The sequence below is a fragment of the Sinocyclocheilus grahami genome, unplaced genomic scaffold (assembly GCF_001515645.1).
Source record: "Sinocyclocheilus grahami isolate Dianchi unplaced genomic scaffold, SAMN03320097.WGS_v1.1 scaffold396.1, whole genome shotgun sequence".
Classification (NCBI taxonomy): Eukaryota; Metazoa; Chordata; class Actinopteri; order Cypriniformes; family Cyprinidae; genus Sinocyclocheilus; species Sinocyclocheilus grahami.
This window is the reverse complement of record NW_015505575.1, coordinates 411018-428307: the sequence shown is the minus strand read 5'-3', so window position 1 is coordinate 428307 and position 17290 is coordinate 411018. Positions and strand designations below refer to the sequence as shown.

Below are 17290 nucleotides of genomic sequence, written 5' to 3'. Positions count from 1 at the left end.
TAAAATCATAATAAAATCTCCACAATAATACTAGTAGTCACTCCGGCCCATGTATTTTTCTGTTACAAACTGACCTGGCCCCCCATTAAAGAAAGGGAAAATTATGTGGCCCTTGCAGAAAAAAGTTTGGGGACCCCTGATGTAGACCCTTGTTTAAATCAAATGTATGATTTTTTTTATCTTATTCCATGGATAATTGTTTCCCTTTTGTTGTCAGTGTTTTTCTGCTACCACAATGCGCGCGCAGCTGCAAGTGATGTAACTGTGACGTCTACTACAAATTGGTCTATTAGCAGAGACCCTGCCCTGAGTGAGCGCACACAATCCGCCATGTTTATCTTCACGCTAGAGCATTTAAAAGCAGCATTCAAGTAAGAAATGTCTTATTAAAGCTACAGAAGTTATTCGGTCCAGAGCAGTGAGTGATTTTCTGTTTCTATTTTATTGTTTGGCTCATATTAACAACGATATAGGTACTGTATATTACGCTTCTGTCGATTAATACACAGATCTAATAGAAACATGCAATTTCTTTCCCAGCTGTTTACCTCCACAGACATAACCGACTGTGTTTTTCTAACTTATGTGTTTTTTTAACATAAACCTGTGTATTTGACAGTTTAAGTGCAATAAGACATGAAAGAGAACTTAGTTTAGTGGTCACATGCCATGTGACAGCCGCTCAGAAAACACTATATCAGAAGTTCAAACTGATATGGCTTTAAAATGCATGATTTCAGAATTATCTTTATGCACCAGGTGTGTGCAAACACACGAGGAATTTCTTGTAGTTTTTTAAGGTGCTCCTGATACATGCATACATACTGTACATACATACACATCTGACATGAGAACAGAAAAAAAAACATTTAAATAGTAAGACTTAACAATAAATAATAATAATAATGTGTATGAATCTGGAACAGTAGATTTATGTACAGATTTGTGCATTATTTACTCAATATACAGTATAAATAGAAATATATGTATAAAGAGATATTCATATGTATTTACATAATATTTGAGAAAGAGGCATTATTTACAGCTGTTGAATGAATTACAGAAATGAATTACAGAACACAGGTAATGATTCATGTGTTAGCTGTTTAAGCTGGAGATGGCATGGGGGAAAAAAACAGTTTTTATGCTTGATGTTCTAGTGCACAGAGACCGGTAGCGTCTGCCTGAAGGTAGAAGTGCAAACAGGTTGTGGTTGGGGTGAGAGGGGTCTGTGATGACATTACCTGCCCGTTTCTTCACTCTGGAGTCCTGAAGGCTGGGCAAGTGTACACCAATGATCTTTTCTGCTGTCCTAACAGCCCGTTGCAGTCTTCTTAAATCTGATTTGCTGGCTGTTTCAAACCAGACAGTTATAGAAGAGCACAGAACCGACTCAATAACAGCTGAGTAAAACTGTCATCTGTGCTTGTGGCAGGTTGAACTTTTTCAGTTGATGAAGGAAATACAACCTCTGCTGGGCCTTTTTCACAATGGAGTCAATGTGAATATCCCATTTCAGGTCCTGAGAGATGGTGGTTCCAAGGAATCGTCTCCAGGTTACGTATGTAACCATGGTTCCCCGAAGGGAACGAGACGCTGCGTCTGAGAAAACTTTGGGAATGCCTTTCAGCGTGACTATAAAAGCTGAGTCGGAGAACGCTTTGGGAACGAGTATGCCCACGCCGCCAGACTTGCAAATCCCTGACTAGTGTGGAAGAGCACAACTAGGACGAGAGAACAGAAGAGCCAGGAGTGGCTCGCATATCTAGGCCATAGAACCTGTCATAGAGGGAGCTCTGGATTGGAGGATGGTCTCAACAACCTCGGTTGAGAAACCGGAAGCTACAAGCTGTGCCCCCTAGGGGCCACACCCATAACTTCCACAACTCCGGGCGGGGGTGGAATATCGTGCCCTCCGCCTGAGAGAGGAGATCCCTCCTGACAGGAATCTCCCATGGAGAGCCGTCGAGAGGGGAAATCAGGTCTGAGAACCATACTCGGCCCGGCCAGAACGGGGCTACTAGCAGCAGACGGACCCCGTCCCGGCGCACACTCTCCAGAACTCCCGGGAGCAGAGCAATCGGGGGAAAGGCGTACAGACGAAGCCTCGGCCAAGTCTGTACCATAGCATCCAGCCCCAGTGGAGCCGGATGAGTCAGAGAGAACCAGAGGGGTGGCAAACAGGTCCACCTGAGCCTGGCCAAACATTCTCCATATCTGCTTCACCACCTCGGGGTGAAGCCTCCATTCCCCGGGCCTCGGCCCCTGCCTCAACAGGATGTCTGCTCCCATATTCAGATGCCCAGGAATATGTACTGCTCTCAATGAAAGGATTTTGCCCTGGGACCACACATGGATCTGGTGCGCCAGCTTGTACAAGGGGCGCGAACGTAGACCTCCCTGGTGGTTGATATAAGAGACCACCGCTGTGTTGTCGGTGCGCACCAACATATGACGATCTCTTAGGTCCGGGAGGAAGGGCTTCAAAGCTTGAAACACGGCCAGCATCTCCAGGCAGTTGATGTGCCAAGTGAGATGGCGACCGCTCCACAGACCGCGGGCAGGGTGGCCACTCATGACCGCACCCCAACCGGTGAGAGAAGCATCCGTCGCTAGCATTACGTGGCGACAAGGAGCTCCCAGCACCGGGCCCTGAGACAAGAACCAAGGTTTCCTCCACATGTCCAAGGCACGTAGGCATCGCCGCGTGACCTTGATCATGCGAAGCGGGTTTCCCCTCGGGGAGAACCCCTTGGTCTTGAGCCACCACTGTAGGAGTCTCATGACACAGGCCAAAAGGTATCACGTTGGACACAGCTGCCATCAAACCCAATAGTTTCTGAAACTGCTTGACAGTGAGTGACTGGCCTTCTCTGACTCTCGCAACTGCAGTGAGGATCAACTCTTACAATCGTGTCTGCATCATGATCGAATCTCACACCAAGCCCAGATAAGTGGTCCTCTGTAATGGAGAAAGCACACTTTTCTTGCCGTTTAGTCTTAACCCCAATTTTTCCATATGGGCAAGAACGACATCTCGGTGTCGACCCACCGTCTGCTCTGATTGAGGCAGAATCAACCAATCATCGATATAATTTAGTATGCGGATGCCCTGGCGTCACAGTAGAGCTAGTGCAGCATCCACACACTTCGTGAAAGTGCGGGGTGAGAGTGCTAGGCCGAAAGGAAGAACTCGATATTGGTAAGCTTTGCCCCTGAAAGAAAACCTCAGGAACTTCCTGTGAGTGGGAAGGATGGAAACATGGAAGTAAGCATCTTTTAGATCTATCGTGACAAACCAGTCCTCGGGGACCTGATCTGAGACACGACCCGCTTGATAGTCATGCGACTGAAGTTCAAGATGCTCACTGAGCGGTTTAACTGACGCAGATCTAAAATGGGACGCAACCCTCCATCCTTCTTTGGAACGATGAAGTACCGGCTGGCGACCCCGGACTCTCTGTCATGAGGAGGGACCACCTCGATGGCCTCCTTCCTCAAGAGGGTGTTTACTTCCTGTTCCAATATCAGAGCCTGCTTGGGGCCCACCAATGTGGGAAAGACCCCGTTGAATGGTGGCGGTGGAGCGCTGAACTGAATGCGATAGCCTTTTTCTACAGTCTGCAGGACCCAATGAGACACATTTGGCAGTAGTTTCCACACTGCTAAATAGTCTACTAAGGGAATCAGTCTATCGAGACTGGTCTCTGATGTACTTGGAGCTGCTAGCTTGGTGCCCTGAAGCAGAGGACCGGCAGGAGACGATTTAACTAACTGCTCTGGAGACCCCCGAGGGGGTGGCGAGCATCTCAGCTCCGCTAAGTTTCCGCGGAAGACACTGAGATGCAATGCTCGCTGGAGACTGCTGCGCCCTGGAACTCTGGCAGGGTTTCGAACCCGGACTCTCTGTCATGAGGAGGGACCACCTCGATGGCCTCCTTCCTCAAGAGGGTGTTTACTTCCTGTTCCAATATCAGAGCCTGCTTGGGGCCCACCAATGTGGGAAAGACCCCGTTGAATGGTGGCGGTGGAGCGCTGAACTGAATGCGATAGCCTTTTTCTACAGTCTGCAGGACCCAATGAGACACATTTGGCAGTAGTTTCCACACTGCTAAATAGTCTACTAAGGGAATCAGTCTATCGAGACTGGTCTCTGATGTACTTGGAGCTGCTAGCTTGGTGCCCTGATGCAGAGGACCGGCAGGAGGCGATCGAACTAACTGCTCTAGAGACCCCCGAGGGGGTGGCGAGCATCTCAGCTCCGCTAAGTTTCCGCGGAAGACACTGAGATGCGTGCTCGCTGGAGACTGCTGCGCCCTGGAACTCTGGCAGGGTTAGCAGACTGATCTCCTGAGGGCTCTGAGGAGAGACGGACACAGTGTAATGCGGTGCACCCCGCTCTTCCCCAGGAGGGGCCACCCTCAGTAGTCCTGGGCCATGATTGTCAGGACCGCTTTGTCGAGGGCTTCTTCGACTGAAGCATGACCCTCAGATCGGGCCTCGCCTTGGAAGCCCCTGGCTTACAGCACTGCCGACCTCGGTCCCATTGCAATGCTCAACTTTTGAACCTCCCTGTATGAGGAGCTGGTACATGGCCGGGGCTGCTTATTCCATGGACTCTGTCACATGATCCGCTCTGAACAGCTGGAAGCCTGTTAGATGAAGTGTGCTGTCCGGGATGGATCCATTCAGCCAGGTTATCGTGAAGCAAAGCGCAGCAGAGTTTAAAAAGTCCGTACACCAGCTTTCATTCATATAAAAACATAATCCAAAACTCTTGTTTTCCCCGACGACTCTGTCCGCTCTGAACAGCTGGAAGTCCGTTAGATGTAACGCGCGGTCCGGTATGGCTCCGTTCAGCCAGGTTTCTCTGAAGCAAAGCACAGCAGAGTTTAAAAAGTCCTTGTTTGTGCGGGTGAGGAGTCGTAGTTCATCTGATTTATTTGCCATGGAGCGGAGATTCGCAAGATGTTATTTGGTGTGCTATTTCTGATGTCCAGGAGTTTGTTTCTAGTAAAGCTAATTGGGAAAAAGTTGCTTAAGAAATTACAAGTACCAAGGAGCGACAAACCATGGCTGCAATCTGCGGCGGCATCATCAGAATGGCCAAACAACCAAACAAATGTTTCGTTCTGGCAGAGTATCTGAGGCACGAGCTGTAAGAGCACAGCCTTATTCTGGAAAAGTGGGCATTTAAAGATACAGGCACGAAAACAGTGTGTTTCTACTTCCAATCAAAATAGGCATTTTCAAAATTATATAATAAATGATCTGTGGGGTATTTTGAGCTGAAACTTCAAAGGCACATTATAGGGACACCTGAGACTTATATTAATTATCTTGCAAAATGGGGCTTAATAGGGGCCCTTTAAGACTTCAGTGTAAACGCCATTTTCTATGATTGGGTAACATCTTTGAGAATGAAATATCTTTGCATATGGAACATAGATCATCTTTCTGTTTCTAATGTTGTAACTCATTTTCTATCACAGTTTCTGGTCATTCCCAAAACAATGCAAACTTGTCTTTTAAAATTTTTCCCAGAATGCTGCTCTCTTTCATTCATTCAAATTTCCATCTCTTTCACAAAAACTTCTATAATTTGTGCATGGAATTTTTGTGCAAAAACAGGTATCTTATTCATTAACCACCTGCAGTCCAGTTCAGCTAGCCGCTAAATGTGCTTAAGTAGCACTGCACCATGCAGGTCAACGAGGCATTTGTTGTATTATTAACGCCCATGGAAAGCAGTATTGATCACTGCGGATGACTGAATCAAGAATCAGGTGCTAACACAGACAACACAAGCAAGTAAACACTACCAGAAGACACAATTAATTCTTAAAGAGAAAATAAGACATTTATTGAACTATATTTGATCCATCAGGTTTTTGAGGCATACATAGCATGAAAAAGTGAGAACACAGACCTCATACTTGAGGAGGAAAAACAACTACATTTCATTCAGAGGCCCAAACTGAGCAAAAATATGCAGTTTGGTGCTGATACTGATATTTATATGACCAAAAAGTAAGATGAATTTGTAATTGTAAATCAATGAGATCTTTATAACAGTATAGCAGACTACTTACATCAAATTATATAAATATCAATGTATGTGAGTGTAAGTGTTCATCTTGAATTACTATATAAAAAAAATTAAGAAAGAAAGAAAGAAAGGGCCAAATGGCATTGTTCCGGAGAATAGATGGTAAAACTGACTGCAGTTCAGTCACACAGCAGGCATCATGGATATGTAAGAAATAGTCTGGCCTACACACACACACACTGCTCTATATTAATCTGTTTCATTCTCCCTCTCTTTAGCAGAAAGAATGGAAGACAAATCTCTGGTCTTTTAATGTAGCCTGAGTCTCAACAATGTCAAGAGTCTGTCTGCAAGAAGACTGAACACACACACATGCTCTTTGAGCTGTCTTAATGCTGATGCTCAGACTGATGATTAATATTGTAAATATTTCCAGTTAGCGGCAGACAAATTCTCAGTGTTTTCACTAAAAATCTATTTTACAATACTGTGAACTACATGAGGATGCCAATATAGGACTGAAACCAAATATTTACAAAGACAGTTCACCCAAAAATGTAATATTTACTCACCCTCATGTCATTCCAAACCATTATGACTTTCTTCCATGAAACACCAGAGGAGGTGTAGCAGAATGTTTACTTTTGTTCTTTTTCATCAAACTTCATGATGCGAGAAATATTGGTTCACCATCGAAGTGGAACTTCTACGGATGATGACGCTATGGGAACGCCTTCGCATGAGCTGGGGCAAGTTGAAGCTCAAACCGGTGTGCACCGTTTTTCTACAGTTTCCGGTTTGAACGACATGTTTCCGGTGCAATGTCTTCTGGTCTATATCATTTCCTTAGGAAGGTGTGCTAAATACTGATTAATGTAAGATAAAAATACTATAAATATTTATATATTTTGCTATTGTATTATGGAGTGACACTTTCATAAACTTTTCTATACCCCTCTGATTATATAATGGTAAATATTACAATATCATAGCACAAGAACAGTGATCAGCAATAATGATAAGCCTAATACTCACAATAAAAATAATAAGGTCATATAGATCATAACACAGTCTCGGAGGTAAGTGGATTATCCTTCACCTGAAATGTTTGTCTTTTCATCCTGAAATGCGAGGCAAATGTTGGATCACAATAATTAGGAACCACAGTTTCCACAAATCCCTTCATTTGATTGGGATGTTCTCTTTTATTCTGGAGGGCAAGGGCAATGACTGTACCATCGAGTATATTTTGCAGTATTAAACACGTATTTATACCGATTTCATCAGGCTCCGAAAATTCTTTCAAAAGAACATAAAGAATGGCCTTCTCAGCTGCCATAGTTGCAGCTCTTGCGTCATCAGAACAGGGTGTTCAACGCACCACCGTTTCCATTTAAAAAAGGTTTTGCACCGTTTTTGTTGGGGCTGAACGCAGCCCTGGTGTTTAAAGCACATGTGCAAACACACCAATACAATTGGCTGATGGTAGTCACCTGACTTGCTGGCAATGCCATAAAAGGGCACCTATGTCACTGAATCCCCAGATTCAGGAAGTCATTTGTTTAGCGTGTGGGGTCTCCAAACTACTCCCATAGGCAATTTCTAATAATTGAAAGTTGTCTGTTGAGATAATAATAATGGAGGGTGAGAAAAGATTTAGGAGATGTGTGCCGCCACGTCCCTGCCCTGTGTATCATCTGCCTTTGAGTGGAGTATGCAGCGTCAGCCCTTGAAGGAGCTGGCATTGTTCTGCTCACGCCTGGCTCTTTTTAGGGGGAATCTGCACCCCTCAGACTGGGTCCCACTGCTGCTGAGGCAGTGTGGAGGCTGTGCTTGGGGAGATCGCAGGTTGAGTTGGCTGAGCAGCTTGGGACAGACCTGTCCCTATCTCAAGCTTCACTGACCAGCTAAGACGCTCTCATGCTGGATCTGGAAGCACAGTCTTCAGCCTCTTCCCACTATGGCTGAGAGCATTTTGTTGGGTCCATCTGACTCTGAGGAGCCGGATGTGATGGGAGTTGAGGCAGATAATGCCAGCAAGCCCACCTCCTCCTAGATCCCTGAATACAAGGAGTTAGTGGAGGTTATGACCTGCGCCCCAGCTGGTTTAGGCTTAGACTGTTTGGCGTCAAGAGAGGAACCCATCTGGGTAGGCTGGATGAGTGGAGTGGTTCCTCACGGGTTCTAAACCTCCTCCTGCTGTGAGCCTGCCGTTAAATACTGATCATAACAATGATATCGTAATAAACATTTTTCAGCCCATTCGTTCAGTCCCCCTTCATCTAATTATACTATCATCAAGGGGATGAGTGAACATTTATGTGAGGTTTCCCCAGGTAGATGAGATGCTCGCTGACTATCTCTCTCCTGGTGCGTCGACCTCACTCATGACTCCCGTTTTGCCTTCCAAGTCATGCCAAGTAACATCTCAGCTGGTAGGCAAAACGTACATGGTGGCCGGCCAAGCTGGTGGAGTGCCAAGCATCATTGCAGTGATGCAAGCTTACCATGCTGACCTGTTGAAGATCCTTGATCAAGGCGAGGATATACCTCTCGAACCCCCCCGAGAGCTCTGCCATAACACAGACCTCGCCTTCTGTTCCATGAAGCAGGTGGCCCATTCCACTGGCTGCTCTCTCGGAGTGGTGGCTACAGAGCGGCATCTGTGGCTGAACTTCTCGGGCATCAAGGAGTGAGAGAAGAACTTCAGGTAGGCAAGAGTTCAGACAGCAGTATTTGAAGGGTATATCCCGCATTGAAATCGGGCACCATGACCATGTAGTCGGCCCAAGCTGGAGGCAAGGTCAGAAAGAGAATGTGGTTACTTGTGATCCATCTCAGAGAAGCCGGGGCTCAAGGCAGCGATCTCGGGGGAAGCCCATGAAGGATCTCTGAGACATCATCATGGAGAAGAGACAACAAAAACCTCCTTCTCTGTTCCCACTTCGAGGTGTGTTGGGCACAAGAGGTTGTTAAACAATTACATTTATTAGGAGTTGGGGAATATTACAGATGCTGTTTGAGGATGTTAGTTATGTGAGTTTGAGTGAATGCTGGACGAGATGGAGTTGTGCTCTCCTCTTCTTAGTTTTGTATTCTCACAGCATGCACATACAGTATATTTAGGTATACGCTGGTTGAGGATATGAATTATGTGGTTGAGGTTGAGCATTACTCTCTTCTTCTTACGCATTATTTCTTATTCTCACAGCATTGCACATAAAGGTATATGTTGGTTGAGGATGTGGATTCATGTGCAGGTCGAGGTTGAGCATTGCACTCTCTTTTTATTTAGCCATTCTCACAGCTTTGCACTTATAGATGTATGCTGATTGAGGATGCGATCTATTGTACTGGTCAAGGTTCAACATTGCACACTCTCTTTTAAGGAGGCATTTTCACAGCTTTTTTGTACTGGTCAAGGATGAGCGGTGCTCTCTCCATTTTAGATTAATATTCTAACAATGTACACATACTGTATATTTTTTTAGGTATGTTGTACACTGGTTGATGATTTGATTTTATGTACTGGATGAGGTTGAGCATTTATTACTCTCTTCTTCTTACGCATTATTTCTTATTCTCACAGCATTGCACATAAAGGTATATGTTGGTTGAGGATGTGGATTCATGTGCAGGTCGAGGTTGAGCATTGCACTCTCTTTTTATTTAGCCATTCTCACAGCTTTGCACTTATAGATGTATGCTGATTGAGGATGCGATCTATTGTACTGGTCAAGGTTCAACATTGCACACTCTCTTTTAAGGAGGCATTTTCACAGCACTGCAGATTAATATATATGCTGGTTGAGGGCGTGATTTTATGTACTGGTCAAGGATGAGCGGTGCTCTCTCCATTTTAGATTAATATTCTAACAATGTACACATACTGTATATTTTTTTAGGTATGTTGTACACTGGTTGATGATTTGATTTTATGTACTGGATGAGGTTGAGCATTTTAATTTCTCCCTTTTTCACTTTGACAGCATATCATATAGTCATGTATGCTGGTCGAGGATATGATTTTATGTACAGGTTGAGGTTAAGTGATGCTATCTCGTTTAAATTCTCATACTCACAGCATTACATATAGACATGCATACTGGTTAAGGACATGATTGCATTGGTGAAGGTTGAGCGGTGCTCTCTCCTGTTATTTATCATTTTTCATAGCATTGCACATAGATTTATATGCTGGTTGGTATATGATTACATATTTCGGTTGAGGTTGATCTGTGCTATCTCCCTATTTTGCTCACAGCATTATATACAGTATATACTGGTTGATGATATGATTTTATGTTCTGGTTGAGATTGAGCGTGGCTCTCTCCCTTGTATTTCTCACTTTCACAGATTGAGGTTGAGCATTGCTCTCTCTGTTATTGTTATTACTCTCGCAGCAGTTATGATGCTTTAGGATGTAGCCGAATTTAGTACTCGTGTTTTCCCTCTTATTCCCATCCCTGCAGTATTATTACTTCCCTGGCTGAGGTGGAATGTTATGGAGACATTATTTACAGAGAGAATGCAACAGAATATTCATTGTGTTGCCTCTCACTGCCTCACTCGGGCCACATTATTGCTGTTGGGGAAGGTAGAGGTAGCTGCAATGTACCTTTCAAGCAATTGGGAGGATGGGCAGCTTGTGCCTGCTTTCCCTTACTTTTGTCATCCACATAGTGGTGATGCTTGTACAGTAGATTCTGGTGCGCTCCCTCTGCTGGAATATATCTTACCCATGTAGGTACATAGACTATAGCATCTGGCAACTCAAAAGGCAATTTTGGATTTTGGAACCCATCGACGCAGCGTCTCATTCCCCTTCTTGGGGAACCAAAGTTACTTGCTTAACCGAGACATTTTCTTGCATGTCTCTTAAATGAATGTGATGCTAGTGATGTTCCTTATTTGTAAATTGCTTTGGATAAAACCAATGAATAAACAAAAGAAAAAAAATGTAAATACCATTGCACTGACTGATATTTGAGAGCTACACTGGAAGGGATCAGCAATGGCTATTTATTTATTTACATTTATTTAGTCATTTATTTACCTTTATGTCATTTTAAACCCATAAGTCTTTTGTTGCACATCGAAACTTAAATGAAAATATTTTCAATGAAACCTGTATTTCAGTCCATTTGACAAAACTTTCAAGCCTTAAAAAGAACATAAAGGCATCATAAAAGTAATCCATATTAATTGAGTATTTATAGGGCACATCAAATATGGTCAAAGATTGATTACCCATCCTTCAGGTTTGTCTATTCTTTAAGGTTGAATGCAACAGTAAGGATGGCACATGCAGCATGGGATGGCTATGTTTTAGAAAATACGCTGGTTACATTATTGGTGAAAATTTGACCTTACAGCTAGTAAGGACAGTTTCATCACATATTCATCTAAAAATATAGCTTAAGCATCTTCATGAATTTGCATGAATTTCCTTAAAGGGGTCATATGACGTTGCTAAATAAGAACATTATTTTGTGTATTCGGTGTAATGAAATGTGTTTATGCGGTTTCAGGTTAAAAAACACATTATTTTCCACATACTGTACATTATTGTTTCTCCTCTATGCCCGGCGTCGATTTTTACAAAGCTCATCGGTCTGAAAAGTGAGGTGTGCTCTGATTGGCCAGCTATCCATGCCTTGTGATTGGCCGAATACCTCAAGCGTGTGACGGAAATGTTACGCCCCTTACTATACTGTGATGCTGTGTCCCGGCGTGATGAGACAACACCAATAAAACCCATTATAAACCAGGCATTTGTTGCATCCAGTGGGGACATAATTACTGATTATAATGACTTATACTGTCTTTTTACGCGTTGCGTTGCATCGTGCTGCGTAAACATAAAACCATGTCTGCATTTGTGATCGGAGAAATGACAAACAACAAGCGCTGCTCTACACTGCTCAAAACTCACGTTTAAATAATCAGTGGTAAATTCTATAAATATGAAAACGTACTTACAGGCTGTAAATCAGCATTATTTGTCAGAACACCGGCATTGTAGTCTACTCTCCCAGGAAACAGTCCTCGTCCTCCATAAAATGTGCTGCACACATCTGAATATTTGGGTTGAACTGTTCTGGAACAGTGTTGTAAATACAACTTAACCACTGATTTCTAGTTGTGTCCTCTTTTGGAAGGCCAAGCAAAGTAGTTTCGCTTTCACAACGAAACACACAGCATCTCCACGACATGGCGGCGGAGGCAACAATACTGCAGCGAGAATAAAAGTTACGCTTTCTTTCTTTGCGTGAACATTTGGGCGGTGTTATGCAAATCGTCCCACATAGGGACGTACACATGTGGGGGCGTGTTTAAACGAGGCGTTTTAGGAGGGCGTGGACGAGTCTTAATTTTTATAAAGAATATCTCTTTGGGTTTGAGACTTTAGTCTTTGCAACTTTAGGGATCGTATCTATTCACAAACAGCTTGTAACACTCCAAGAGAAAGGAAAACTTGAAATCACATAATATGACCCCTTTAACTATAACAACCCTGAGTGAGAAATGTGGTTTGTAATGTGAAATCACAGCAGCGTGACTTACGGTGTAAGCTGAGGGAGATGTTGATGGTTCTCTCATCTGTAAAGCTCTTGAGTCCTGTTATCTTAGCGCACTTCAGTCGTGTGCCCGCAGGGGAGTCGCCCACATTGATCCAGCACACTGTTTCCTGCGTGTACAGGAAGTCCATGGCTGTGGTCTGTTTTGTGCTTATGTAGAGTGATGGGCTGCTGGAGCCGCTCAGAGACGTGATCTGGATGTTCTGAGAGTTTGCGATCAGTAACACGGGGAGACGGTCCACAGGCACTACAGCAACAGGAAGACATCTGTTTCATCTCAAATATAGTTACAGTTCAGCCTATAATAATAAATGAAACTGTTGGCCGATGCGGATACATGTATGTGAGGGAAACAGAATTGGCTTTATTTGATCTTATCTTGGACTGTTATGTTTGTCTTACCGTTCTTGGCCTTGCAGGAGCGGTTGTCTGGTTGAACTAGATAACCTTCCACACAGGAGCATGTGTACAAGCCGTCTGTGTTTGTGCACGTCTGACTGCAGGTGCCGTACACCGTACACTCATCAAAATCTGAACACACACACACAAAACAGTACTTTTTTACGTTTTAGATTCTAGTTAGTATGAATGCTATTGTTTATTTATTTTTAAGTATTCATATTGATTATTCCCATTCAATTAAAAGAATCCACTGTAATGTCTATATCAGAAGCAGGGATTGAAATTAACTTTTTCACTCACCAGACAATTTGAATGGTGAGTGAATAATAATAATACATTTAGGCTTATACTAAACAAATGAAATCAGTATCAACTAAATAAATCTTTGCATTTTGTGCACGTCTGACTGCAGGTGCCGTACACCGTACACTCATCAAAATCTGAACACACACACACAAAACAGTACTTTTTTACGTTTTAGATTCTAGTTAGTATGAATGCTATTGTTTATTTATTTTTAAGTATTCATATTGATTATTCCCATTCAATTAAAAGAATCCACTGTAATGTCTATATCAGAAGCAGGGATTGAAATTAACTTTTTCACTCACCAGACAATTTGAATGGTGAGTGAATAATAATAATACATTTAGGCTGATACTAAACAAATGAAATCAGTATCAACAAAATAAATCTTTGCAGAAGTTCCATACGAAGTAGCATTTAGATGTATTTACACATGTTAGTGCAGCCTAGAGGGACACGGAGTGCTTTAACCTGCAGTTACAAATGCATAAATAATGTTTTGATATTTTAAACATGAAATTTTGAATACTGATATTTGAAATAATAAAAAAATGAAAAGATACATTAGATGTAAAATTAAAACAATTAAAACCGCCAGCAGGTGGCAGCAAGTCACTGTTAAGTGAGTCATTGCGGATGATCCGAATCATTTAAATGGTTGACTCATTCAGGAACGAAACACCGTCATGTTGCTCAGACACACAAAACAGTGCTGTGGCTGTTTGGAATTATTTTTGTTGGCGAAATAGAGCAAAAGCAGGCATGGTGTCTAAAACGTAAGTCTCTTGATATTAACTTATTGTTTATTGAACTGCTGTATAAAATCAATTCACAAATCACATTTGTAACCATGCTGATTTTTTATTTAAAATGGCACTCTTCGTGTGATATTAACTATTTGAAATGATATAACTATATACATTTTCTGCCCCCCTTATCTTGAATTATGTGATCATTCTTAATGCATATTAATAGACTGAATCATGCACTGAAAGAACGCACTCTAAATGCCTACGTGCACTAAGTTAATGTAGTTGCTTACGCGGATACGCGTGCACTCTGTAGGTGTGTTTTGTTTGGTGTTTGCAATATTCTCGATAAAGTAATGAGTTCAGTATTTGCGCTAAACCTGCACAGATTTGGCTTGCACGAACTTCCCCAAGAAATTAATGAGTGAACATAATTTATGAAAAGTAACCCGCCAAATTGGCTAGTGATTTGACAGCGTTACCCACCACAGCTGATTTTTACCCGCATTTGGCGGGTTGGCGGGTGTTAATTTCAAACCCTGATCAGAAGTAATGTCTATATTTTTGCATTCATAGTAGTCTATACGCATGTCAGTCATGTGAATGTGTGTGTAAAGGTAACCAACCTTTACAGGTCTTTCCATCTTGGCTGATCTCATAGCCGCTCTTGCAGTAGCACATGGGGCCGATGCGTGTGACAGCACAGTTGTCCTGGCAACCAGTGAGAGTACAGTTGAGTGCCAGTTCTACAGAGATCAGAGCAGAGGACGGCTAGAGGTCAAACAACACAACACAATCTATTACCAAACACACTGACTCACACTGCCCGTCAACACTCACTAAAGAGACTTCATGAAGACCGCAAAACAACAAGAAACATTTTACATGCATCTAAAAGGCAAATGACATAAATCAAATGAAAGCATATGATAAACAAAATCTCATAAGTTTTGTTTTTACTCAATGTAGTAACAGAACTTCATCACATACTGAATGACAACACAGTACATGCTAGACTAAAGGCAAGAATCAAGCTAACATGTAACATACAGTAATTTACCAAAGTGCACATTTGTATTTATTTATATATATATATATATATACATGTGTGTGTGTATATGTGTGTGTGTGTGTGTGTGTGTGTGTTTTTATTTTTTTCCAATTCAAATATATAAAACATCTAACTATATATATAACACACACACACATATATACAGTGTTGGGGAAAGTTACTTTTAGCAGGTTTGTGTCATATTCTGAGTTGCGTTATTTTTATTCATTTTGAGGAATACTGAATCTGTGTTTTTTTTGTGTGTGAGTTAGATTAATTAACGCATATTTATATTTATTTTAGAACTACAGTAACATCTGATTTCTCTCAACATGGCGACACCAGAGCTGTCAGTCAATAAATAAAATTAAAAAAAGTAACTTGCGTTACTTATTTGAAAAAGTAACTCAGATATTCTCTTGTAAATTAAAAAGTAATGCGTTACTTTACTAGTTACTTGAAAAAAGTAATCTGATTACGTAACTCGCGTTACTTGTAATTCGTTACCCCCAACACTGTATATATATATTGGCAAAAGATGTCTTAGAATTAAACAGGCTGTACCTACTCTATACCTTTAAGAATTTTATGTAAATATGACATTGTAGTTTATGAACATGGTAAGAAAACGGTATTGGTAATTGTCTGCCAGAAAACCCCAAAACACAACACAATGCAATGTGTAATTCAAAATGCAGGTAAAACCTGAACAAATCTGAAAATTCCATCATATTAACATGGTACATTAGGCCCTATTTTTTACAGACTTTTTTTAAAAATGAGGATAAGTAGAGTTGGTGAACACTAAATAGGTGTTGTAAAGGTGTGCTTAATAGTTTCTCAAGATTTCTGAACTAGCTGTTTTTGTAGTTTAGTTTCAACAAATTGTCTGCCTGGACTAAAGTTTTTGAAGGTTGATGTCTGCACACAATTTTGAAGCATTTTTTATGTTAACACAGTAAGAAAATCCTATTTTGCATGAAACTGATCAATTTGACAAACCACAGAGTGACTGATATGAAATAACAGCACCTGGTACCTCAGCAGGCAGTGAACAGAAGTGATGTTAACAACACACACACACACACACACCTGTCCCAGAGCTCAGGGGATGCCACAAACATGAGCATACAGTCAGATACTAATGAGCCTCTAGATGAACTGCATCAACAGCTCACAGCAGCTATGCTAATATGCTAACAGCTCCTTATGTAGTCAGCCTTAGTGGTTTTGTCAGTCCAATCATATGCTCAGTCCAAAAACTGAGCCCTCATAAGCCCACTTCTGACATGAACACTGTTCCAACATTTCCAAACGGAGATATGGTAATGGCAAACTCAGCAAGTCAAGCTCTATTTGTGTGGCACGTAGGGCTGCTGCCTATGAACATCATTCTAAATCAGTCACTTTTGAGGTTCCATTTCAGTTGGGATGCTGCCTTAAAAGACAACTGCTTGTGTTGGTAGTAGGCAGTGATGTCCAGGTTTTGCATACTGTCAAAAATGTTTAATATATTTTGCTTTGAATAAAAAATTGTCTCTCAAATGCAGATATTAGTCAACCAAATTATTCTTTTAACAAATCATGTAACTTAAAATGTAAACTGCATTTTGTTTGTAACACACTGAGGCTTCAAACATCAAACTCTGAGCCAGTAACGTCTGTTCCAGTTTTCTTAACTAATGCACCTTCTGCTGACCAGTGAACTGTTGACATAGTTTCACTGTTCCTCAAGGTATAAGGTCAGATCGCATAGTCTTCAGTTTCAATGACTGACTCCGTATTGAGTATCTAAAGTGACACATGTCCTCATACATGAAGCTCTGCAGAGCTAAAAGCATGCATCCAAATCATGAATTTGATGATCAAGCAATTCAAATTTAGGGAAAATGCATTTCGTGGAGGGAGGCAGTTTAAATTAACTGCTTCTGACATTGGACAGTGTTGGAAAGCTACTATACAACTGTGGTTTACAAAACTACTCATAATGTAGAAACAATATGAATATGAAATGAAATGTCTATTTTATTGGGTTATGAAAAGTGGCCATGACATACTAGAGTTTGCAATTATGCAGGACTTTGAAGACATGAGTGCATACTAAGAAATGCACTTATGTTAGTACTGTAAGTACTTTTAGTAATCTCCTCA

General features: G+C 41.8%; 1 protein-coding gene across 1 annotated transcript in view; it reads right to left on the bottom strand.

The window, feature by feature from the left end:
- Nucleotides 1–17290, bottom strand: part of LOC107550324 (low-density lipoprotein receptor-related protein 1-like) — a 112802-nt gene that overhangs the window by 57903 nt on the left and 37609 nt on the right. The window contains exons 4-6 of the mRNA XM_016231596.1: nt 14715–14834; nt 13034–13162; nt 12618–12878 (exon numbers count right to left, since the gene is read on the bottom strand). Coding sequence (XP_016087082.1) covers nt 12618–12878; nt 13034–13162; nt 14715–14834 — 510 coding nt within the window. The remainder of the gene's footprint in view (nt 1–12617; nt 12879–13033; nt 13163–14714; nt 14835–17290) is intronic.